The sequence below is a fragment of the Saimiri boliviensis genome, chromosome 5 (assembly GCF_048565385.1).
Source record: "Saimiri boliviensis isolate mSaiBol1 chromosome 5, mSaiBol1.pri, whole genome shotgun sequence".
Taxonomy (NCBI): Eukaryota; Metazoa; Chordata; class Mammalia; order Primates; family Cebidae; genus Saimiri; species Saimiri boliviensis.
Window position 1 is genome coordinate 51,531,537 of NC_133453.1, and position 26,274 is coordinate 51,557,810.

The 26,274-nt window shown below is 35.4% G+C and overlaps 1 protein-coding gene across 1 annotated transcript in view; it reads right to left on the bottom strand.

Annotated features, from left to right (window-relative positions):
* Positions 1–407: 407 nt before the first annotated feature.
* The window catches only part of COL3A1 (collagen type III alpha 1 chain), a 38,892-nt gene continuing 13,025 nt past the window's right edge, over positions 408–26,274 (bottom strand). Inside the window, exons 6-51 of the mRNA XM_003940836.4 lie at positions 24,573–24,626; positions 24,053–24,106; positions 23,179–23,232; positions 22,451–22,504; positions 22,240–22,293; positions 21,565–21,618; positions 21,100–21,144; positions 20,908–20,961; positions 20,406–20,450; positions 19,709–19,762; positions 19,215–19,313; positions 18,632–18,676; positions 18,380–18,478; positions 18,123–18,176; positions 17,883–17,990; positions 17,605–17,658; positions 16,915–17,013; positions 16,526–16,579; positions 16,318–16,416; positions 16,012–16,065; positions 15,832–15,885; positions 15,466–15,519; positions 14,902–14,955; positions 14,546–14,590; positions 13,880–13,978; positions 13,686–13,793; positions 12,796–12,849; positions 11,223–11,276; positions 11,084–11,137; positions 10,312–10,365; positions 9,583–9,690; positions 9,178–9,231; positions 8,839–8,892; positions 8,487–8,648; positions 8,263–8,370; positions 7,205–7,312; positions 6,381–6,434; positions 6,188–6,295; positions 5,656–5,709; positions 5,072–5,179; positions 4,737–4,790; positions 4,533–4,640; positions 3,448–3,742; positions 2,309–2,496; positions 1,602–1,844; positions 408–876 (exon numbers count right to left, since the gene is read on the bottom strand). Coding sequence (XP_003940885.1) covers positions 730–876; positions 1,602–1,844; positions 2,309–2,496; positions 3,448–3,742; positions 4,533–4,640; positions 4,737–4,790; positions 5,072–5,179; positions 5,656–5,709; positions 6,188–6,295; positions 6,381–6,434; positions 7,205–7,312; positions 8,263–8,370; positions 8,487–8,648; positions 8,839–8,892; positions 9,178–9,231; positions 9,583–9,690; positions 10,312–10,365; positions 11,084–11,137; positions 11,223–11,276; positions 12,796–12,849; positions 13,686–13,793; positions 13,880–13,978; positions 14,546–14,590; positions 14,902–14,955; positions 15,466–15,519; positions 15,832–15,885; positions 16,012–16,065; positions 16,318–16,416; positions 16,526–16,579; positions 16,915–17,013; positions 17,605–17,658; positions 17,883–17,990; positions 18,123–18,176; positions 18,380–18,478; positions 18,632–18,676; positions 19,215–19,313; positions 19,709–19,762; positions 20,406–20,450; positions 20,908–20,961; positions 21,100–21,144; positions 21,565–21,618; positions 22,240–22,293; positions 22,451–22,504; positions 23,179–23,232; positions 24,053–24,106; positions 24,573–24,626 — 3,870 coding nt within the window. The 3' untranslated portion in view covers positions 408–729. The remainder of the gene's footprint in view (positions 877–1,601; positions 1,845–2,308; positions 2,497–3,447; positions 3,743–4,532; positions 4,641–4,736; positions 4,791–5,071; positions 5,180–5,655; positions 5,710–6,187; positions 6,296–6,380; positions 6,435–7,204; positions 7,313–8,262; positions 8,371–8,486; positions 8,649–8,838; positions 8,893–9,177; positions 9,232–9,582; positions 9,691–10,311; positions 10,366–11,083; positions 11,138–11,222; positions 11,277–12,795; positions 12,850–13,685; positions 13,794–13,879; positions 13,979–14,545; positions 14,591–14,901; positions 14,956–15,465; positions 15,520–15,831; positions 15,886–16,011; positions 16,066–16,317; positions 16,417–16,525; positions 16,580–16,914; positions 17,014–17,604; positions 17,659–17,882; positions 17,991–18,122; positions 18,177–18,379; positions 18,479–18,631; positions 18,677–19,214; positions 19,314–19,708; positions 19,763–20,405; positions 20,451–20,907; positions 20,962–21,099; positions 21,145–21,564; positions 21,619–22,239; positions 22,294–22,450; positions 22,505–23,178; positions 23,233–24,052; positions 24,107–24,572; positions 24,627–26,274) is intronic.

Here is a 26,274-nt window from a genome sequence, read left to right on the forward strand (position 1 = left end):
AGTACATTAGCACCATGTGTCTTTAAAGCCTTCCCAAATATTAGTAATCTTGACCAGCAATGACAAGAAAAAAGAGAAGCACCTTTAAAAGCAGTTGATATCCAAGATTAAAATAATTGTGGCTTTAAAAATATTTCTTTAGATTCTTGCACTATACTCTTCTTTATAAACCAATCTTCCTGGAGATTAATCAATGAAATTTATAAGTTTTATCAACTTATAAATTTTTTTTTGTCTTCTGGGACTCATAGAATAAAATCTGTGTTTCTGACCAGTTGAGGTAGTTAAAATAGGAAGGGCTTTTCTAATTTCATGTTTGACTATTTCAGAAAGAAATATTATCTTTTACTGGTGAGCATAGTCATTGCTCTGAAGATGGGCTAGGATTCAAAGAATGTAACACAGTGTTGTTATCGTTAAGAGTGTTGAAGTTTATTTATTATAGCACCATTGAGACATTTTGAATTGGAATTGGTAAAAAAATAAAACAAAAAGCATTTGACTTGTATGTGGAGGAACAGCAAAAAAAAAAAAAACAAAACAAAAAAAACAACAACAAAAAAACAAAAAAAAAACTATCATTTTTCTTTGTCAAATTATACTCTTTCCAAACATTTTGGAAATAAATAACTGGAATTTTGTGGGTCACTTGTACTGGTTGACAAGATTAGAACAAGAGGAACACATATGGAGTGAATTTTGTTGTTGGGGTTTCAGATAGAGTTTGGTTTATAAAAAGCAAACAGGTCCAACGTCCACACCAAATTCTTGATCAGGACCACCAATGTCGTAGGGTGCAATATCTACAATAGGTAGTCTCACGGCCTTGCGTGTTCGGTACTCAAAGACTGTTTTGCTCCATTCCCCAGTGTGTTTCTGTTAAAAAGGACAAAATACAAATGACCATGACATTAAAATTACAAAGACAACTCTGACTGATCAAGTTAAAAAAGCCTTTTTGCTCTAAAGGAGCATTCAGCGTGCCATGTTATTACTCGTGTATATGAGATCTGCTCCACTTCAAAGCTATAATCTTCTTAGTTGATAAACACTATTCTTAAACAAATGCCTTGTAGGGATTCTTAGTAAATGAATGCAGCAGGAAGACTGCTATAGACCAGAGCATCCTCAGGAGACCTGGTTCTTTGCTAACAGTTTTATAATAGGTCACTCTGAATGAAATTTGCTAATATTAGAAGTGAGTGTTCCTTTTGTTCACAAATAACAATAACAAAGGAGAGATTTGAAGTCAACACTTAAAACTTAAAAAAGCAGACATTTCAGATTGAGTTAATGTGACAGATATTATTCAAAACAGGTAGCAACTGTCCCAATTATCTGACAACGTTTGCATTAAGGATTTAAATTTCAAATGCTTTTATGTCAACTGGTTTTCATCTGGAGTCTAAAATCCATTCACTTTTTGTTGCGTTTAACACTCCTTGCAATGAATCAGGAGATGCAATGTAGGTAATTCATACCCAATGCTATCTTTATTTCATCTTATTAATTTTATTTCATCTATTCAAAATAACTTGCATGCTTAAACTAGAAATGCTGACTGCATTATGACCTATATATAGAAAAATGTTCTTTCTTACCGTGCAACCATCCTCCAGAACTGTATAGGTGAATTTGCTATTTCCTTCAGCCTTGAATTCACCTTCATTTGACCCCATCAGCCTCAGGGCCTTCTTTACATTTCCACTGGCCTGATCCATGTATGCAATGCTATTTTTGCAGTGATATGTGATGTTCTGGGAGGCTCGGCTGGAGAGAAGTCGAAGGAATGCCAGCTGCACATCAAGGATATCTTCAGGAAGTTCAGGATTGCCATAGCTAAACTGTAATAGGAAACAAATAAACCAGATCAACCATTTTAGTTGCAACTGCATGCAAGGGATTCAAGTAGTATGTGTATGCATATTGTAGGATGGGCTTTTTATATATTTTATGTATGATATTTTATGTGTGAACATATTTTTTATTGCATGCCAGTGTAAAAAAAAGTTCTTAAGATGTGAAAGAAAAGTATCTGCATACAAACATAATTTAATATAGCTTAGATTTTATTGAGAATAAGGTTACAGAAGTATAGTCGCCTGGCTATATAAAATCATTTGAGCTCTTCTAGTTATTAGTTATTAGGTTGGCGCAAATGTAATTGTGGTTTTTGCTGTCACTTTCAAAGGCAAAAACCACAATTACATTTGCACCAACCTAATAACTTTGCTTTGTGATAAACATATAGGAAGAACAAAAAGAAAATAGTGATGACTTATTTAAAAAAAGGTATATCCTTTTTTACCTGAAAACCACCATCCATGGACTCTCCAAACCAAACGTGTTTCTTCTCAGCACCAGAATCTGTCCACCAGTGTTTCCGCGGAACATTCGAAGGACTGGCACTTATACATGTTTCCCCAGTTTCCATATTACAGAATACCTTGATAGCATCCAATTTGCATCCTTGGTTCGGGTCAATCCAATATTCTCCTGAATAGTCACAAAACAGAAGAATGGTATTTGGTTATAAAATCCAGTAATAAAATGACTGTGTGTGTTTACCTGTAAAAGCGTTTCTAATGTTGACTGCTAATGTGTCTGCATTTTATGTATAGAATGATAGACAGACTTTTTTATTGAAATTGCTGAGGTAAAAGAGTTAGCTATGACTACAGAAAGCACTGAAATAAAATGTAGTATCATGGTTTTTAATAAAGATGATACACTAAGCTAAGACCTTTTCATTGTTGTATAATATTTGCAAAAGTCTCTTCTTTTTTTTTAAAAAAAGATTATTATTATATGTAATCTTGCTTAATAATATAAGCTGGTTGTCTAACCTAGATTTATTCTAATAGTTCTAAAGCTGAAGTCCCTATGATTGATGCTTGTCTCCTATTTTAGTTAATTTATAGAAATGACTTCTATTAAAGGCAATGTTCCATACAAGATATTTGAAAACCTGAAATAATTTTGCTTTACAGAAATATTAACCCAATATATGTAAAACCTTAAAATGTTATAATATTCTATTTAATTTTGTACAGTATTCTGAAATTTTTCATGTGTTTAATTTAAAAAATATAATAATTAGATAAGTAATATTAGTAAATATTGCAATAATCAGATCACAATTGTCTGTTATCAAATTATGTATATTTAATCCTGAGGAAAAAATGATGTATTACTTTATACTCAACTTATGATTTATATTACAACTTCTACAAAATTATTTTTATATCTTTCTATATTTGGGATATTCTGAAGTTATTTATATTTTATATCTGCAAAGTTTACTTTCTTAAGTAAACTTTCTTGAACTTTCGTAAAGTACGATTTCAGCTTTCCATCGAAAGTGAATGTTTTTTTCTTTCTCATTCTAATCTAAGCAGCTTTCTCTCTAATCCTGTTGCCATTAAAGTGAAAGACTCCCAAACATACCACTCTTGAGTTCAGGATGGCAGAAATTCAGGTCTCTGCAGTTTCTAGCAGGGTTTTTACGAGAACCGTCAGGACTAATGAGGCTTTCTATTTGTCCGTTAACAGACTTGAGTGAATTCATAATCTCATCGGTGTTGATTTTGAATTCCATTGGTTCATCTCCATAATATGGGGCAAAACCACCAGCTTTTTCACCTCCAATCCCAGCAATGGCAGCGGCTCCACCACCACAGCAAGGACCAGGGGCACCAGGAGGTCCAGGGGGGCCTGGTTGCCCTGGGTGGCCTGGGGAGCCCTAGAATGAGTAAAACATGCATCACTGAGGTATGCTTGTTTGGTCACCAATCTAAGAATACAATTCCAGTCCAAGAAAATGGCTTAAAAATAATTCAAATCATTCACTTATTGTGTCATCATAATTATTTTACTAAAGGTTTATTTGGGTGCTTTTAGGGTAACGTGATCACTGATTTATAATAACTATAATTCATTACCAAGAAAGGTGTTATTCCACTATGTAAGAATTAGTAGTGTCAGAGCACAAGTTTTCTCTATTATTCTTCCTTCTGGATGAATGATGTAAGCAAATACCCATGAGCTATGATTCTAATATTGACATGACAAAGGGGCATGTAATTTGTTGGAATAATAGTTTTTATGTCATTTACCCCAAAGGCATGGGATAGAGAGTATTATGAGTGATGGTATCATTAACAAATTAGTAACCAGAGAAGCTGCTTGAGAAGTAAAAGGCACTACATAAATGCAAATAATTATGAATGTTGTAATTCCGAGATCTCTAGTGTGACAGCAGTGTGGCATGGGTTCATTTGGTAAGTTGGGCAGATGTCATTATTCTGATACCATGGTTACTTCATCAAATTTTAAAAAAGATATTTTTCTCCTGTTATAGTGTGGTAGAAAATTTTTAATGTGACAGAGAATGTCATAAAGTCACTGTTCATTTTTTAAATTGAGTGATTGTCTTGTGTCTTAGTATTTCAGTTTAAAGATAATACACAGTATTTCTGAAAATGGGAAGATTACAGCAACTTAAATACACATACGTATAAGTGATGTCTTACCTCAGACCCTCTTTCACCTCTGTTACCTCGAGGCCCTGGTGGTCCAATGGGACCTGGATGTCCACTGGTTCCATCTTTGCCAGCAGGCCCACTGGGTCCAACAGGTCCCTAAAAAAGTATCATGATACCACAATGTGAGAATATCTTTCTGAAGTGCAGACATTTTACACACGTGGACCTCTAACATGTTTCTGTGCTACTTACTCTGGGGCCTGCAGGTCCTGGACTACCGATGGCACCCTGGTGACCAGCAGGACCCTGGAAGGAAAGGAAGTGTGCATATGAGTGAAGGCCTTAAGAACTTTGGGAAACTCTGCATTCAAGATCAGATCAAGAAACCTGGGGATCATGATGATTTTGTTTTTCTTTCTTTAATCTCCCCATTGTTTCATGTTGATCATTGTTTCGAATTAGCCCTCAAGTCAATTTCTCATCTCTTCTAGCACATTCTTTTAGAGATAGAAAGATTTCTTCTCTTAACCTCTAAAATTTGTCAGTTACACATTGAAGGGATCTTCCAACAAAACGAATGCACTTACTGGGGACCCTGGGGCACCTGGGCTGCCAGGGAATCCTCGATGTCCTTTGATGCCGTTAGCGCCACGTTCGCCGGTCTCCCCTTTGTCACCACGTGGGCCTTGAGGACCCTTTAGAAACACATTTTGAAGTGAAGTCATATACACACATACATATGGGAAAAATAAAATAGAATTTATGGTAATTATATTTTATGGCTTTCTATCAGCTAAAAAGGCCCCCATCAACAGATACTTGATATATGGAATGAGATTGTTGTGGTTGTTTTAATTTTGGACTGATAATTCCATGGAACCCTAACAACTGATATTTCTATCCTTGGCTCCAAAGAACTTTTAGATCCTGAACTGTTTTCCATATCATCATCATCAAAGGAGAGTTTACAGTTGTTCCATAAATATATATATCTATCTATATGGATATATATATATATATATATATATGTACTTATTTATTTTTCTCCTCCTTTGTTCCTGAACATCCCAGAAAATAAATCTTTTCCTGCCTATAGAATGAGTTTAAAAGCAAAATAAAACAAACCAAAAAAAAAAAAAAAAACACAACAAAATAACTTGACAAAACTTACAGGAGCACCTCTTGCGCCAGCAGGACCAGGAGCACCAGCAGGGCCAGCAGGACCCTGAGATGAAAACATTCAAATGAGCTAACATACACGGAATTATTTTATGTGGTGACACAACTTTGTTTTCAAAAGTAAATAATTTCATTAGGATAGAATTATAGTATGCATGCAATTATTGGAAGTTAATAATTGTTTTTCCTTCAAAGTCCTAAATCCCTGTTTACAGCTTTATCGGGATCTAAACAGAAAAGCTATGCAAGAGCCCTGTTAATTTGGCCTCGCATTCACCCAGCAAATAGATAGTTGGTCTGATTAATATGATTTTGGGTTCTAGTAATGAATTCTTCATTGACTACTGCCAGGTACTTCTGGTATTTCTTTATTAACACATTTTTCTAAGGAACAATTAGCATTAAAACTGTAAAATAAATGATAATAGATATTTTGGTTGGCAGATCTGACATTCTATCTTCTACCTACAAATGTCTTTATTGAAGGAAATAGACAAACAAAAGATGCGCTCCTAGGAACTCACAGTTTCTCCTCTGTCACCACTCTTTCCAGATGGACCGACAGGACCGGGTGGGCCTGGATGACCAGGAGCTCCAGGGGCACCAGGAGAGCCGTTTTCACCACGATCACCCTGTGAACAAATTCACAGGTCTAAAATAAACATGATGATCACTTTTTTAAATCACACAAATCTATTGCATATGTGTTTATTATACCTTGCCACCAGGAGATCCATCTCGGCCTGGAAGACCATCAGATCCAGGGTTTCCCTAATCAAAAAATGAGATGGGAAATAAAGTTTCTTGAAACCTTCCAAAATGCCATTTAAGCCATGCATTGTCAACAGGGCAATATAATTTTCAAGGGGGTGAAAATTGGTTCTCAGGGGTAAAATTTCTTAGATATTACAATGTAGTGTGGTCTTTCAAAGGGCCACAATATCTAAACAGATATTTAGTATATTTGTGGTACTAAAATTTCACAGGGCGAGAGGAGGAGAGGTGATTAGAAAAATAAAATCCAAAAAGAGTCTTAACAGACTTCTAATAAGTAAAAGTTTAGAAATAGTGATCTAAACTGTTAATGGAAATCTATAGTTTAATTAGCTTGCTTTAATCATTCTACCTTGTATACATATATTAAAGCATCACATTGTCCCTTATAAATGTATACAATTATGATTTGTCAATTATAAATAGTATTTATTTAAAATTAATAAGAGACTGACCACAGATACTGCAGAACATTTTTCACTCAGAAAACATGTAAATTGTAGGTCTCTCCATTAACTTTTTTCCTAATTTAATTAGAGATAATATTTTCTCCACTAATGATTATTCATTGGGTAAATATTAATGAATAAGAGCCTTTAAGCCTATTCTAAGCTGTAATGAAAGAATTTCTGTTATTAGAGAAAGAATAACTTTGCTATGTGGCCATATTTACACTCATAGACATTAAGGCTCAGTTTCACCTTTGCTTAAATAAATTATCAAATTCTACCTGGCTGGTTGAACATTTCCTAAGAATGGCTACTCACATCCCTTCCAGGTTCACCAGCTGCACCAGCCAGACCAGGAAGACCCTGGGGTCCAGGGGGACCACGTTCTCCACTGAGACCATTAACACCTGGTTTCCCACTTTCACCCTGTATACAAAGGAATGAAAGATATTTTGTTTTAACTTAAGAAATCAATTAATATGGTGTTACCAGATAGCTTTATTTTCAGGAAAAAAAATCTTATTTTATTCAATTTTTATTGGACTGTAAAATTAAAACTATACCAGCTATGGGGAAAAAGTTTGGGGGAGCAAGCCTCTTGCATTTCCTAACTTGCCCAGTGACTCTGGATGCTGAAGGGCTGAAAAGTTACATTGATTATCTAATTCAGAATACTGTACATTCTAATATGAGATATATACATAGACATTACAAGAAAAAAAAATAATGAGCCATCGTGAAACTAGATTTATGGAGACCATTAAAATTATTTGTCTCTATCTTAAGAATATGTACTTACTAGAAATATCATATCAATTGAATATACTTAAATGTTAAATATTAATTTTATGACAATATTATATAACATTTTGTTGAATTAAGTGCTTAAAGTGTCATAATATGAGCCCTAATAAAAATGCGATTTTATTACCCTATTTACCAAATGAATGTTTTAGATGCTAAGCACTAGAATATTGTAAGAATATAATATTAGTGAAAAAGAGCCAGGAGTGCAAGATGACTTGAATGGATGGATAACGGGCATCAATGAAAGACTTTCCTAGATCTATAAGCTAACACCATTTCCCCCCTTTAAAACTGACAGTCAACAAATTGAATATTCACAACTTTCCTAAAAGAGGTGTTTCAGTTTATTTGTGTGTATATTCAAGGTTTGTCTGTGATGGGAGCTGTTTTTGTGTTCTGGAGTTATTTAATAAAATATGTGCTTTGAAAAATCTAAAAATATTTAAAAAATAATTTTTGGGCTACTTGGCACCGCAATGACAGGAAAACCTTTCATCCTGGATATGGTTAAGTGATTTCCGAAGGCTACCAATGAAAGCAAGAGTGTCGTGAACAACGACTATACTCACCTTGACGCCCTGAGGGCCGGGGCTTCCCCGAGGACCTGGCATGCCTGGTGGTCCTGCAAGCCCCCGTGCTCCTGTAATTCCAGCAATTCCAAGTGGGCCTGGAGCTCCCTAATACAGATAATGAAGACTTAGCTCATCTTTATGTGACAATGTTTTTCTCTAATCAGTTTGTGATAAAAACCAAAATGGTACTATCAATCAATAAAAAAAATGAAGTGACTTACTGGGGGGCCCTGGGCACCAGGTGATCCCTTCTCTCCTGGTTGGCCAGCATCACCTTTTGGTCCAGACACTCCGGGGCTGCCAGGAGCACCAGTGTTACCCGCAGGACCGGGGGGCCCATCCTTGCCTGGAGAACCGCCGGGACCTGGGGGTCCTGGGTTACCCTACAAAGAATTATTTAAAATTTGAATATTTATAATAAAACTGCATTTTTTTCTTTCCTTTTTTACTTCAAATAATTTTATTTGAGACTTAATAGAGAAATAAATAGCAAAGTGTAAGTTTCTCATCCTATACATATATGAATGCTCTTTCCGAAGTATATGATGAGAAAAGACTTTAAAATGTACTTACGTTACTACCAGGAGGACCAGGAAGACCACGAGCACCAGGGAAGCCAGCAGCACCCTGTGAAATGGTAATATATTTTTGAATTTCAAAAGTAGAACAAACAGCTATACAACAAACAAAAAGTACAATGTGTGGTATGATCTGCGTTGTACCTGAAATTCATTTATGGTTTGCTTTTTCCCCTTGGAATTTACATATAACTCATGTATGAATGAGCGATTACAATTTTTACTTTCTCTTTATGGATCTGGTGTCTCAAATGCAGCTTTTATACAGGTTAATATCAATGAATGCGTTTCAATAATAGTTTAGAGAATAATAGTGAAGAGAATCAATACTTACGGGTCCACCAGGACTGCCACGTTCACCTTTGACACCTTGGGGACCAGGAGGACCCTATATGAAATGGAAGGAAGGTAGATAAGTATAGCACCAACATCGAAATTTGGGGAAAGGATGAAGCTTTGGAAAACCAGTAACTCTGTGAAGAGGTTAAAATAACATTTAGGCTGCTGGTGCCGAGATTCAAACTTCGACTATATTCATATAAAGGTTATACTCTTGCCATTATGACACGCTATCTCAGCATAAAGTATTAAATTACTGATAAGCCTCTGTGTTTTTCCATTAGAACACTTAGCACTTAGAGATGGAGGAGAGGGAGAGCGAGAGGGATATACAGATGATAGATAGATAGGTAGATAGATAGATAGGTAGATAGGTAGATAGACAGAGGAGAGAACTTACGGCAGGTCCGGAACCTCCAGGGGGTCCTGCGACTCCAGGAGGGCCTCCTTCGCCTTTCTCACCTGGAGCCCCTCTTTCTCCTTTACCACCAGGTTCACCATTTTGTCCCTACATGCAACAACAACAATCTCTCAGCTGACATTCTTTATGATTTACTTGGCTTATTATTATTTTTCTTCAGAATATAGAATTCTTCACATGGAAGGAGTTGAAATAAAATTTCAAAATAAGGCTCTCTGAAGACATGACAAAACAAAGCCAATCAAAATATTTTCATGATCAAAGAACACGACCAAGAAAGCAAACACTGTAGGTTATTTGCCATTAGGGAGGAAGTCTCTCTAAGGATTAAGCATTTGAAAATCAGCACCAGGAAATTTATTTGAGAAAGACTGGATTTAAGAGCAAATTTTAATTAGTACCACTTTATAATGGACGAACTCACAAAAATTCGGAGTGCATTTAAATCTACGGCGCTGCTTTAGCTCATTACCCAGTCACAAAGGCAGGACAGGTGTTTTTATTTCCATCTTTTAAAGAGTGACAATAGGAGTAAAGCAAAAAAAAAAAAAAAAAAAAAAAAATTGGAGTACAATAATCTTATCAGGAATGAGTGGCTAAAATGGGACTGGAACCCAAACTTGGCTGTACTTTTGTGATTTTTGTGATTTTTCAGTGAGATAGAGGTTCTGGGCTATGAGTCATGTACACGTAAATGTTCACACTTACAGGAGCACCAGGGAAGCCAGCAGGTCCTGGAGGGCCAGGTTCGCCTCTCTCACCCTGAAGAGAAAAATATCCTCCTTAGTCACAGTGAAGACATCCCGAAGGGAGTGTGCGTCATCTCTTTTAAGCAGGAAATGTCATCTTATCATCTTATCTTTTCTTTCCTTTAAGCAGGAAATGTGCAGAGTAATGAATAAACTTCTGAAGACTTTTCCATTTCTCAACAAAATTATGAGTGGCCATTATCAGAACCACAGATTCCTTCTGCCTCCTACTGTGATATTATTTGCAAGAAAAACAGTTTGAGAATTTTAAAGTCTTTAAGATATTTAATTATACATAGAGATATATATGTATTTCAATATATAGTAGAGGCTCAATTGAAAAATTAATTAACGGATTTATTTTTAAAAAAACATTTACTAAATATCTTTCCAGAGTGTTAAATCCTGAAGGTCAAGAATCTTAAATCCAAAATAAGTCTCAGGCAGAGATTCTGTACATTAAAAAATTCCTAATTTCAAACATATACTACTTGTACAATTTCTATATTTTTCCAAAGTTATTTAGGAAAGAAATCCTGATTTAAAATGATCTCTTGTGAATTTTAGATTTAAGAAATTTAACATTCCCTTGCATGCTATATGGTTCCTGAAGACAGTTATCTCCAAATTGAGGCTCAAGGAACCCAGGGCAGAATTGCTAAAAAGAGAAGCATAAGGAGCTACTGTCTGTATGGGGTTTAAAATATGCTGAGAATGTCTTTAACACTTACAGGGCCACCACGAGGTCCAGCTATACCTGGAAGCCCGGGGGCACCACCTTCACCCTGAAAAAAGAGAAACAGTGTCACTGTCTTACATCCAAAAGACACAGATATTTTATTTTTATTTCCAGAGAATGCTAACTGTTACCTTGTCTCCAGGCTGGCCAGCTGGACCAGGAGGACCAATAGGACCAGTAGGACCCTAGAGAAAATAAAAATACATTTTGATTTTGAAGATACAACTTTTTTTGGTAATAATTAGTGAGTGTATAGACACAGATATCTAACAAACTAGATAACATAATTTTTAAATTTTTTTATGGCTTGAATGCTATGCTTTTCACTCAATGTATAAATATTGCAGAGCTCAGTAAATACAAGATTCTTTGGAGACAACTCCAGAAGAAAATAGGATTCAGCAGTGGTTTATTGATTCATTTATCTTTATCTCTATTGTAGAAGATAAATAGGATGTCATGTAAGATCTTCCAGTAATGTCTTTTTAAAGTACATTTCTTTATTCAATTGATTGATAACTTAAATGTTTTCTCAAAGTATTATTGTACATATTAAATTTTTCAACTTGAAATTTCCAAATAGTTGTTTTACTTATATTACAAAAGGAAAGTATTAAGCACTACTTTTTTCTTGAATGATGGTTTATCTATTTAGTCTGTCAAAAGTGAAGTAGTTATGAATTTCTTTAAGGTAACTGTTATATACATTTATTAACTGACTTAATTATAATCATATTTAGAATATGTTTTTGGTTTTTGTTTTGACTTTTTCTTTTAATTACAGATTCACAGGATGCTGCAAAGAAACATGCAGGGACTTTCTGTGCACCTTTCTCCTAGTCTCCCCTAAGGTTAACATCTTACACAACTATAGTATGATATCAAAACTAGGAAATTGAAATTGATAGAATCCACAGAGCTTGCTCAGATCTCACCAGTGATACACACACTAATTCACATGTGTATGTGTATGCAGCTATACAGAATTTCATTCCATGTGGAGACTTGCATGACTACCACACAATCAAGATACTGAAATGGTCAGTCACCACAAGACTCCCTTGTGTCACATCTCCATAGCCACATTCATCTCTTTCTTTCTCACTGCTAACTCTTGGCAACCACTAATCTGTTCTACAGCTCGAAAAGGATGTTATTTTGTAAATATTACAGGATTGGAATCATGCAGTATGTATCCCATGGAGACTGAATGTCCTTCACTGAGTATGTTGTACTTGAGGTTCGTACTATTTGCTGTGCGTACATCAACTGTTCATCCTTTTTTGTTGCTAAATACTGTTCCATAGTGAGAATCATCATACTATTATAATTTTTTAATATAAAGTCTATTAATGAGGAGCACTTATTATATTGAATTTTAATGACTTTTAGTTCCTTAATGAGCAGCATTATCTTAAATTTGGTGATTATCTCAGATTTTAGTGACTTACAGATGCTAGTTTGTGACCGTTCATACTTTTGAGATTTTTTTCGTTCTTTGATCACTGTAGACCTATCAGGTAGCCATAGATAGAAACCAAGAATTTAATGATAAATCAAGTCATTTGGGTTTTTTAATGCTCGAAAGGTGGTAAACCATCTAATTTATCTTGAGTAGTTTTGGGAAAAAATAAAAGTTGAAGTGCAAGACTGTCCCATATAACATATAGATAAGGCCTGCTTCTCCTCACTGCAAATACTTACCCTCGGACCATCTTTCCCTGGGACACCATCAGCACCTGCACCGCCTGGTTCACCCTGTCAAATAACATCCAATGTCATCAGATTCAAAGTATCTTCAGAGAAAATTGGCCAAGAAGAGGAGTAACCGTTAGCATTCGTTGACATATATATATACTGGGTGTTCTAATTCATTGTTGCTCTAGGAATCCCTCTTTTTTTTTTTTTTTTTTTTTTTTTTTCTTGAGACAGAGTTTCGCTCTTGTTACCCAGGCTGGAGTGCAATGGCGCGATCTCGGCTCACCGCAACCTCCCCCTCCTGGGTTCAGGCAATTCTCCTGCCTCAGCCTCCTGAGTAGCCGGGATTACAGGCACGCGCCACCATGCCCAGCTAATTTTTGTGTTTTTAGTAGAGACGGGGTTTCACCATGCTGACCAGGATGATCTCGATCTCTTGACCTCGTGATCCACCCGCCTCGGCCTCCCAAAGTGCTGGGATTACAGGCTTGAGCCACCGCGCCCGGCCCCTCCTCGGAATTCTTAAGGATCCTCCCTATTGCCCGCGTTGCTGAGAGTCTCGAGTTATTTCTCACTTCCTCCGCTCCTGGGGCCACCCCAACGAGGCAGTGGGGAGCCCCTCCCGAAGGAGAATGAGATTCCAGAGAAACCCCAAGAAACAAATGCTCGGTGTAGACAAAAGCAAGCCGCACGTAGGAAATTCCTCAGCAAGGCGCCTTTTTCTCCGCAGCAGGGAGCGGCTGGCGCCTGCTACCAGGAGTCCCTCTTAATTACACTTACTATAAAATGATAACATTAATTTTAAAAATACAGTTAATTACTTTACAGGAGTGTTGCTTTTTTAAAAACCTACAATGTCCGATTTATTGAATAAATAAGAGAAAACATGTCAATACCTTGTCGCCTTTTGGACCAGGACTTCCAGGACCTCCCCTTTCTCCAGGCATTCCTTGCAGACCAGGACTACCAGCAGTACCAGGTGGCCCGGGAGGACCAGCAGGTCCCTGAAAATAAGTGAGGAATAATAAATGATTAGAAGGAAACCAAATGCATTTTTAAAACCCGGGTGAATGGAATTATGTGGAGGTACCTTTCCTCCTTCGGGACCAGGAGGACCAGCCCCGCCTCTAAGTCCTGGGGCCCCTGCCAGTCCAGGAGGTCCGCGTTCTCCAGGGGCACCAGCATCACCCTGTGATAAAAATATGTAAAGAGCCGTATTAGAAAACCCAAAGCTAAAACCAAAACACCTTAAATTGCACCATTTTGAAGCAGGCCACTAGGTTATTAATTTATATTGTGAACAATTTGGAAATGTGTATCCTTATAAATAGTTGATCAGCTGAGTGGGAACTGGACACTTAAAAGTGTATAAAAGAGAACTTGGATACTTAGTCTGCTTAAGTGTGAGCTGTCACTGAGACACATATTATTTCATTCACAAGGGCAACATTTTAAAGTTCTTTTACAAGAATAGTTTTCCTACATAGAACCAACATATCGGCAGTATTTTCCACTTGAAATTTTAAGCCCACATTTGATTCTGTAGTGATGATGGACGTTAGAGAATTGCACTTTCCAGATTAAAGCAAATTTAACGCATTGAAAACGTCTTGAGTTTCTCTAAGCATACTTATCAAACATTTGCAACAATGCTCTTTTAAAGAAAGAATATTTTGGCTTGATATACTAAGAATATACCACTCATCAATTGCTCTATAACATACGGAAGAAGTTAGAGAATAACTTGAAATACTACCTTGCCTCCTGGAGCTCCAGGTGCACCAGCATCACCCTTTGGACCCTAGGAGGTTGGCATTATATGGTTAGGCCCACATCAGAATGCATTTCATGTAAATATAAGCAAACTACACATTTGTTATGTTGGCATATTATATAATTTTTCAAATCTTGAAACTATAAACTCTATGGAAAAATTCAAACTCTATACAATAGTTATCTTTTAAATAATTTGTCTTCGTTTTGATAATATTTTAAAACTAAATGTTAAATCTCAGATATCATGGCATAAGAAATGTAGAAAGTTAGTAGTTGACAAACAATTATTATGTATTCTTTCAGTTTCTGAGTTTTGAAAAATGAGATGTTACTCACTGGTTCCCCAGGTTTTCCGTTTTCTCCTGGAGGACCACCTGTTCCAGGCAAGCCCTAGAAAGAATCATGATTGTATCAGGTAATTACTTCAAACATGGCTTATAGAAAAGCTTCTCATATGTACACATTTCTGTAAAATATTAAAAAAATATTTTCAGTTTTCCTTTTATTTATTTCAGTGTTCTTTTGTGCCACTCAAAATCCAGTGACACATACGTGATAATCACATCTTACAAATCCATCTTCATCTCTCTCTGTTCTTTCAGTTGCTACATATAAAAATGTATTGACAAGCATAGCAAGATAGATTTGGCTATGTAGATTTTTATTATAATAAAAATATAAGCAAATAGAGAATTACATGAGTTTCATTAATTCTTCTAAATAACTTGTTAATGTACTCTGGAGTGGAGATGGAATGTCAGGCAATATATTAATATTACCTGACATTTTATTTTCAGATGAAAGGCAGACTCACAGATTAAGCTTCAGATAATTTGTAATCTATTAGGGACACAATTTGAACAGTCAGGTATGCCATGATATTTAAAAACAAGTTCTTACTTGTAATCCCGGTGGACCAGGGGGTCCTGTGTCTCCTTTGTCACCACCAGGCCCCTGGAAAAGTGTAATGATACACTTTATTATAAACATCCTTTTGTATTTAGTCTACAGTATCCACTTCAACAGGCCCATTGCTTCATTTTAAAAGTAGTTGATGTGAAGAAATGGGAGGATTTGGGTCCAAAGCACACATGTAAGCTCTAAACTCAGTGCCAGCATTTAGCTAGATAACTAGATCAGCAAGTTTCATCATTGCTTTAGTAAGCTATAATAACATAGTGTCAGAGATTATGTAATTTTTAAAGCATTCCTCCTGCCCCCCTCTCCACCCTATTTTCATCTCCAATGTTATGTGAGTAAACTTACAGTAGGCCCTGGGGGTCCCTGAGGTCCTGTTTCGCCATTCTTTCCAGCAGGACCCTAAAAACAATAGAAACAAGAGCAGTTAGGGAAGTAGAAACAATACAAATGACAGAGAGAAGTCATACGGTTAGAGATGAATGCATCTATTTGAAGGCTAGAAATCAACTGATGAAAGCCACATACCTGAGGGCCGGGTCCTCCAGGGCCACCTCGTTCTCCATTCTTACCAGGGGCACCCTAAAGAAGAAGTGGTCAGTATTTACTAGTAACTCATCATATCATTGTCTCATATTGTTTATCTGCCTGCTCCATAGATACTCACACAACCATAACCAATTATATATTCAGCTCCCTTTCTACATACAATTTTATTTTTATATACTTCATGCTTTGAAGAGGAGACTGAGCTTTGACCATCTCTACATTCCATATAGAAAACAAAAGCCCTTCTGTCAAACATTTATTGAACAAATTAATGAGGAAACTCACATCATTTCCTTTAGGACCGGGAAAGCCCATGACACCAGGCTGACCTCGGGGACCAGATGGTCCAGGAGGACCTGGTCGACCACTTTCTCCTTGACTTCCCTAGTGAGAAAAACATTACCTTAATAAAGATAACATCATCAAGGATAGGCCGACATACACATTCCATTTTAACTGGCCTTTTAAAATGAGATTTTAAAAATGTACACACCGGAGGCCCTGGTTTCCCATCACTGCCTGGTCCTCCTGGACTTCCGGGCATGCCCTGCAGTAAAGAAGTCAGTTGTTAGGCGATTTAAAATGAAATCATTAAAAAAATACAACATATACTATTTGTACAATTTTGATGCCTTCATTTACACGTGAAGCCCTCAGATTTGCACATCTTTTCTCTGTCTATAAAGAATCTTAGGTAAGTGTTCTACGTTCTGCTCTCCTTGAACTATCCTGGCTTTAGTTAACTTAAAATAATTTTGTTTTGTTTTGGGCCTTACAAAAGACGTAATCTGATTGATTTAAGTTACTTTTGATCTGTCTTCATTTGTCTTGTATTTCTTCTTACTAAATTAAATTGTCATTCAAACAAATGTTTCTCGGTACCCTCATGCCTGGACCTCCGGGGAGACCATCTCTGCCAGGTTCTCCAGCTGCCCCTCTGGGCCCGGCGGGTCCTGGAGCACCACGCTCTCCAGCGGGGCCCTGGTCAGTGAAAGAAATAAAAAAGAATTAACGTAGCCTTCGCTGCCCTAGATATCAACAATATTTTGGTTACAAATAGAGAACATCATTTGGGCTTTTCAAAAGGGGTGATGTGCTGCTGAAAAATTTCTATGTAAAATCAATTATCTTAGCTTGGATTGCCATTTCGAAAAAATTTTGAAGCAACTGTGTGAACATCACATGCTTTAAAAAACAATATTTAGTGTGGTTAAAAACATATTTTGTGCATCTAAAATAAAATATCTCAATGATATAAAATCATATTTGCATATAACTTTAGAGATTTTAAAGAACTTTCAGGCATTTTAGTTTATTGTACTCTTGCAATGATGCTCAGATAAATGCTTTCCAATTAACAGGTAAGTGAAGGATTCTCAGAGAGGGTAAGTAAGTGGCTTAAACTGATTGAACAGAAGATGCAATTGCTGTTTTACATTAGGATTTTTTTTTTTTTTTTAGCTCCAGGATATGTTTTTCAGATATTTAGGCTTTCATTAATGGGAAATTGTATAGAAGAAATACCTATTTGTGGTGCTAGCATTTAGGAATATAGAAACTAAAGTTATCTACCTTTTCTCCTGGAACACCATTTGGTCCAGCAGGGCCTCGGAACCCAGGGGCACCCTGAAAATAATGAAAGACAAATATTTCAGTCCAAAAGATTGTAATTCTTTTTCATAGAGTGGCAAATAATATTTTTCTGTTACAAATACTTTAAACAATATTTGCCATTGAGCACTCAACATAAGAAATATTGGCTATTTCACCCCGAGGGTAGGTTTATGTAGATGACAGTGATGCTTTTTTTTTTTTTTTTTTTAAATTTTTACGCCCCATGGGAAACATACCCTTTCTCCTGCAGCTCCTGGAAGCCCATTTGCACCTGGTTCTCCAGGTGATCCGTCCTTGCCATCTTCACCTTTAGCTCCTGGAATACCTGGAGTACCAGCCTCACCCTAAAGGAAAAAAAAAAAAAAAAAAAAAAAAAAAGGTAAAATAAAGAATTTAGTTCAAAGTTTTACCTGTTTACTTTCTAATTACGTTGCGGTTTCCCAAGAAATACCCAGATCTGTTGCAGTAATACTTACGCGTTCACCTCGTGGTCCTGGCTCTCCTTTGGCACCATTCTTACCAGGCTCACCCTAAAGTATAACCAAGTCTTGGTTGAAAAACAGGGAAGATTCGACTAATAAAATCATCACCAGTAACACATAATTCAGTTATAAGACAAGAATGAAATCAATAGAAATTCAACCGAACAGGAGCAAAAAGTGTGCTATTAAGTTTTTGTTGTTGGAATTAAACTATAACTTTGAGGCAACAGAGAAAAATCAAGGGAACTTACTGCACCACCTCGCAGTCCAGGAGCACCATTAGCACCGGGTGGTCCTGGAGGGCCCCTGGCTCCGATCAGTCCCGGAGCTCCAGGGATGCCAGCAGGACCCTGAGAACAAACCAAAGACACTAACATTAGCCAAACTTGAATGTTCTTTTCTGAGTATCTCACTTAAATATCACACATCTGTTGTCACGCAAAATGTAAAAGAAGCCAGTAATGTGTGGATGAGGTAAGGGTGAGTAGTCGGGGGCAGCTTACCATTTCGCCTTTACCACCAGGACTACCGTTACTCCCAGGGGGGCCCTAAGTAGACAAAAAACAGATAACGTATTAAGAGTAACACAGATAGTTCGTATACATTTGAAGTTGTTTGTGTGAAAATAAATTTATGGGTGAGTGTTATGCTTTGTCGAAATTTGGCGAATCCTCCAACTATATAACACACATATGAAATGTAGTCAGAAGAATCATTATCTAAATAAATTAGAGATAATATGTACTTGGTATAAATTATTAAACAATGCATAAATAGAAGAGATTTTGAGTTTGGTTCTTCTCTGAATTTTTATGAATGGTGATTAGCTTGGGGCACATTCTTGAAAATATCAGAAAACTATCCTCTATTCTTTTATATATACATAAAAAATCATGAATTATAGAATAGTACAACAGTAAAAAACTATCATTTTTACCCCTGATCAAATCAATATGTATCACAGGAGGATCGTTGTAGAGCACTAAGCAACTTTTTTTCAAAGTAGTTTTCATTGATAGCCGTATCGAAGCACATGCTTTCACGGAGTCAGTGTAGCTGCAGTCTTCCTTCAACTACCATACTTACGGGGGGACCTTGAGCACCAGCATGTCCCTGAGGTCCGGGTTCTCCTCTTTGTCCAGGGGCGCCACTTGAACCAGGAGCCCCTGCAGGTCCAACTTCACCCTAATGGTAAAACCTTATGTAGTTAGTTTCTCTTACCACTTCTATTCACTTAGCCAATTCACCCTTCAGTTCTGTTTAAACACATCTCCCAAAGGTTACTGCCAGTAAAGCAAGGAATTATTAATCATAAAGGCAGAGAAAAATAATAACTATGTGTGACTGTGTTATCTGTTTCCTAGAAAGAGTCTGGGGAAAGAAAGAAGGCATCAGAAGAAATGTCAAGATAGTTGAATGCTAGTACACCTTTCTTAGAATCAAGAATAGGGCTTTAAAGACATGTAGAGACAAAAGCCATCCATTTGTCTGATTAAAAAAATCAGTTGCAAGAAGCAATCTAATGATTTTCTGTTGCCTCCAAAATATGTTTATACCCTTCTATAGAAGCACATGTTTACCTTAGCACCAGGAGATCCAGGGAATCCGGCAGTTCCAGGAGGACCAGGAGGGCCCTGAAAAAATTAAATGCAATTTCAAGAGCTCTTTTTCAAATAAACGAAAGCTGACATACTAGTAAATAAGTGAGCACATATAAAGTAAAGAAGATATTTACGCAGATTAAAACGATATTTATATTTTATGGATATTATGTGGAGAAACAATGTGGTATAATAAGAAGAGAGTGAAATCTAAAGTTAGAAGGTTTTGGCTTCTCCCTACTTCACCATGAATTCTGTGGCTTAGTGCAGGTTATTTTTCCCTGAGCTTTTGTACTCCAGTTTAAAAATGGACATAATATCTATTGTATCCATTTTGTAGGGCTCTTTTAAGTGCCATGTCTTATATTGGATATTAAGTAACATTGAGAGCACCATTCAACTGTTAGCAGTTGGTCAAGTAGAAGGAGTGTCAGAACCTAGATTTGTTTATGGGCTCAGTGCCAGTTTTAATCACATGTATATATACAATATTGAATATTGGGGCTACAATATTTTTTCACTTTTTAAATTTTAAAGATGCTAATGTGTGTAATAGATACACACATACACATATACGTATATACCTGAGTTGATATTTATAAAATATTAAATAATCCACAATCCATAATTTCTCTTTATCCTGGAGCAAATAAGAGTTAGATACAAAGTTACTTACTGGTTGACCATCACTGCCTCGAGCACCGTCATTACCCCGAGCACCCTAAAAAGAGAAGTTTACATCAAATATCTTTTTAATTCTGAATGACTGGTCATGAGTAATATTTTGACTGAAATCCTGACTCAAGTGAGTTGAGTTTTCTTCAAGTACATTAAAATATGCTTACTAATGATACATTTGAAAGTCAATGGTTACAATTCTGATATATACAGCAACAATCAAATGTAGAAAGATCAGATTATGTTTTCAGGACTGAAAGCAGATATAATAGCTCTAATGGCATATGAAAAGTTAACACAAAAATTCTCACTAGAGATAGATAATAATTGTAAAACATTTATTTATTTCATTTTAACTATAGCCAAAACTTTATCACAGTATCTTTGAGTATGATTTTGTAAGAAAGTCATTTTCCTAACATATTCATACAGCCAGAAACTTCTGAGACACTGATCTATCACTTTGGGTGTAGTTGTGCAATGCTAGTAACAATACTCACGGCGGCTCCAGGAAGTCCTGGCCGTCCTCTCTCACCAGGAGCCCCTCTTGGACCCTGCAGAGTAAAATTGATAGTGTGGTCTTACTCTAATCTTAGCCTGTGTAAGAACAGTTGGGGTGGGAGCCAAGCCAGTTTTAGGTAATCATGAGGTTAGTAATAAAACTGAATATTATATGTAAGAAACAGAATTACCATGGGTCCAGGAGCTCCATTTTCACCTGGAAGACCGTTTTCGCCCTAGATACATATAAAATATGTTAGTATTTTATATAAGAGGAAGAGAACATTATCGATTTTTAAATATAGAATACTATGGAAAAGTTTACAGAGCTTAGAAAAAGATATACATTTTAACAATATTAAATTTTTTTACTATTTTATTTGCCAGAAATCTCAATTTCTGTATTTAAAAACTTAAAGACTAAAGAGAAGTAATTGATAAATTATACTAAGATGCTCAACTACTTCTAATCTAGAGTCTTCAAGTTATCAGTTTTCATGGAAGTGTTAATATCTCAATTAGTTACAATTATTCACACCTAATAGGAAAATTCAGATAAATTTCAGAAAACAAGTTAAGCCTCACAATATGAATCTTAAATAGAGCTTTAATATTTAATGAGTTTACTTATAAAATATGATTTTGCTGTGACTTACCTTTAAGCCAGGAGCACCCGTTTCACCCTTTTCTCCATTTCGTCCATCAAAGCCCTAGAAAGTGTAAAAAATACCAAAGTTATTAAAATCTGTTAATAATCTAGAATGATTGATAAAATTTACATTGAATTTTTATCACTGATCTTTATAACACTACTTGCAAAATTAACTTAAATAATTTAAAACTTGTTTAAATGGGTTGAAGATATTTCACATTTGAACTAACTAGGAAGTGCAATTTAGTCTCATAAGAAAGTTGCCTTAACTATAGAGTAGCAAACATGAGTTTCATATATTTTATTATAATTAAGTCGATAGGTTTTAGGCCCAGTTAGTTGAATGTACATAAAGTTTTGAATAGAATAAAGTTGTTCAACTCAATCCATAAATCATGCTAAGTTAATAAAAAACATAATTCGTAAGAGGTTTTTATTTTTTCTTATAGTGGTAGTAAGAAAACTATGTATTTCAAGATTATTTTATACATCAGAAATCAACTCTTGTTTTGCATAAAATGACAAGTTTGGTCAACAAATAAACTTCACAAACAGAAAAAACTCAAATTAACTCATTGTCAGAATTGCCTTTTTTGGTGCATAACTGTCCAGTAAAATTCATGAGGCAAGTAAACATAGCCCAATGGGATACCTTGTAAGCAAGGTAGAAACTACTTACTCTGTGTCCTTTCATACCAGGGAATCCAGGTATCCCAGCTGGACCTTTAATACCCTAAAAATAATAAATGAAAAAATATTAATGAACCTTCAAATAGAATCACAATCTAGTAGTAAAACACTTTCTGTTTTTAAGTTTAATTCAATTAAGTTACATAATAGTTTTCAAGCTAAGATTACTACCATTAATTTATTAGATGCTGAAGACTTACTGGAGGTCCAGGCAATCCTCGCTCTCCAGGTCGTCCGGGTCTGCCTGACTCTCCCTAGGTGGAGAAATAAAGAATACTTACGTGATCATGTATGAGAAAACACATTGTAGCCATAAGCAAAGTGATTACTTTGCATTTTTCTCATAAAGGACTCATTAAAATGGTTACCCAAAACGTATAGTTGAGATCAGCTTTCTTGGTAGAAGGCATGATGAGGACCTTTCCCACCTTTTATAAGCTTAAGTTGACATAAGCTTATGAAAGATAATGCAGGTGCTTCTAATCACTGAAATAATATAGCCCTTCCTTAACTCAGTAAAAATAATTTGCTATTGGAAATTAAAAGGGAAAGAAAGAATGGATAGAACTGAAGGTATCTATAAGTTCTCAAGTTCATTAAGCAGTGGTGTCAATTTCATCATTATAAGAGGCACACAGAAAAGCTTACTTCTCCTCCAGTTAAATAATATATTCAATGGATGAGCCATCTCAACAGTCAAAAAGCACTTTGGGGTTTTATTTTGGAATTCCACAAATGAGATCTATCTGTATGTATGCATGCAAATGCTGTATAGCTACTCAAAGATTAGTATGAGCTAAAATGTTGTAAAGACAACAATATTTTGAATAATATTTTTTTCTTCTGGGATTCTGACATAAAACAAATGCTGTTTAGAATATCCCAAGTTAAATTTTGCTGTATTCTTATTGAATTTTTTAAAACTTACATCTTTTCCAGCAGGACCAGATGGACCCATAGCACCAGGAGGTCCTGGAGGGCCCTGAAAATAAGGAAATAAAAAACAAATAGAATGGTAAGGTTTTCTGTTACAATTTATTATTAAACAGTATGTATTCCAGGAATAAACCTCCTTTTAGAAAAAACTTTTAATGCTTCGCATAATGAAAATGATACTTACTGAGTTAATAGTATACATCTATTATATCAGCTTATTGTTAATAGAAATTAAAAGCATCATATATCTGTATTTGATATTACATGTGTGTATTTATAAATTCCAATGTATTTCTACACTTTTTGGAATATTAAACATATTTAAATATAAAGGTATTTCTAAATTTCATGAAATATTGTATTTAAATAACTCCATTTTATTTTCTGATTTACACAGCATATCCTTCTGGAGGACTCTCTTAGATCGTACGTTACTGTCTAACATATGTGCATATATATATTTTTACATATGTACATATTTATATATGTAAAAATATATATAATTATATATATTTTTCAGTAGAGTAGATATAATGAACTACTACTTCAGTAGAGTAGATAAAATACGAACTGAGTGGTTACAGAAAAATGAAATCTATATTTAATATATATAGAATGTGTATCAGCTCTGGGAAGTGGACTATATTGATGGCTAATCATGAGGGAATTCCTTTATTAAGGAGTGTCTGTAAGATGGCTAAACAATTGAAAGAGTCCAAAAGACTCGAAAATATGCTTTTTGTTATCTACACATTTAAAGGTAAATGTAATCTTCATTTTGTAAGGATCTATACTTGTTTGAGAAAACAAAGGTAGGTTCCATATAGAATTATCAACTTATTAAATATAAACTGAATGTTACTTACTGCAGGACCAGCTTGCCCAGGTTCACCAGGGGGGCCTTGGTATCCTGGAGATCCCTAGTGAGTAGAATATGTAAATATTTTTAAAGTAACAAAAATCTTCATATAATTCACTTATGTCTTGACAGTAAGAAATCAGGGTCGTGAATGTAATCAGCAAAATTTTACTCCAGTTTATAAATATTGGGACCAAATTTTTTTCAGATCAGAATGAAGTTAATATATTGCATTCCATTAATTTGCATGTGATATGGCTTTTAGTTCACAAAGAATGGTTTTGGACTAAAAGCCATATCACATGCAAATTAATGTGGTTTAATTTTACCAAGGTCTTAATTGCTAATAATTGTTGGTGGAAAGGAATTAAATATGGAATTCCATCTTTGAAGCCTTAGGCATTTTCTTGGTATGACTTCTCTAGTTAATTGGGATTATGCATGCTGGAATGGCTGAATTATAGCAGAATATATATTAATTTGATTTTTCTAAAAATGAAGAAAACACCACTAATGGCTATACTTACAGGGGAACCAGGATGACCAGATGTACCAGGGGGACCAGGAGGACCTGGGGGTCCCTGAAATGTGAATTTGAATGAAAAACACAATAAATGAATGTAAAATCCACTTTATCCATCCTGCAAAGTTATAACACTCTTTAGGAATAATACTGGCATTGTTAAAATTGTGACCAATTATACCTCATTTTTAATAACTATTTTTGATTCATGAGATCTACAATAAAGATATTAGCAAGCAAACATTAATGAAATTCTCACTGATTCCATATAAATTATTAATAAATGTTATAAAATGTTGTCCTGAACACCTAAAGAGGGGAATTAAAAATCTGGAAAAATTAGTACACAATGCTATGAAAATCCCTGCAATATGAGAATCATGTTGCACTGGTGAAGAAGCAATTTCTCGCTTGGCAGTCAAACTCAGTGTGGAACAATATTTATTGCCACATTATAAATACTTTATCAGGTATCTAAAATAATAATGTAAATCAACCCTAAATCCATAATTATGTTGATGTAAATATCACATAATTAATTGACATAGAGATTTATATGATCACGCAAGAATCATCTTACATAGAACACTTGATTTATTACTGTTCCAAAATATAGATTAAACTAGAAAATCTTCAGCATGTTGTTTCTAAATACCAATAGTAAATTTATAAAACAATAGTTGGTATATTCACATTTTCTCTTAAAAACACTTTTCTGAAATGTCAATATGTGTTGATTTTAGTTTTTGTTTTTTAGTAAAAACTTTATATTTGATTAAAAATAGGATTAATAATGTGAATGTAGCTGAGTAAGACCCAACATATACATAAATTAACATAATTTTCTTTCTGGCTTTGAAAGACATACAAAAAAAAAATCACAGTTCCTAAAATAGTCAAGATACATCAAATTCTATTTTTTGTGATATACTTCATGTTAATGCTAAAGGTCTTCCTTTATATGTCATTTAAATCTATTGGGAAAAATTTTGTTCGAATTTTGAATGTCATGAATATACAGTCCAATGGTCTGAGCAGCAATACTCCTCAATAACAGAGAATCCAGAGCTATGCTTTATTTATACTTTTTTTTTTTTTTTTGAGACGGAGTTTCGCTCTTGTTACCCAGGCTGGAGTGCAATGGCGCGATCTCGGCTCACCGCAACCTCCGCCTCCTGGGTTCAAGCAATTCTCCTGCCTCAGCCTCCCTAGTAGCTGGGACTACAGGCACGCACCACCATGCCCAGCTCATTCTTTGTATTTTTAGTAGAGACGGGGTTTCACCATGTTGACCAGGACGGTCTCGATCTCTTGACCTCGTGATCCACCCGCCTCGGCCTCCCAAAGTGCTGGGATTACAGGCTTGAACCACCGCGCCCGGCCTGCTTTATTTATACTTATGCACTTGTTGCCTGCAGTGAAATTATAACTTTCACTACTATTGATTCTCCTGAGAGCTTGTTCTATAACCAGGGTCATGCACATGGGCCAGTACATATTGTGCACATGTGCCCAGATTTCAATTATTTTAGTTATTTTCTTCTATCAAAACTCTAGGTCATTTATAATGATGAAAACCCTTCAGGTACAAGATGAATAGCTATTATTTAAAGAAAATGAACTTGAAGAATCAATGAATTCTGGAAATATATATTTTTGATTTGAGAATTGGAGGTGATGCTGATTGTGGCCTTTGACATTCATTA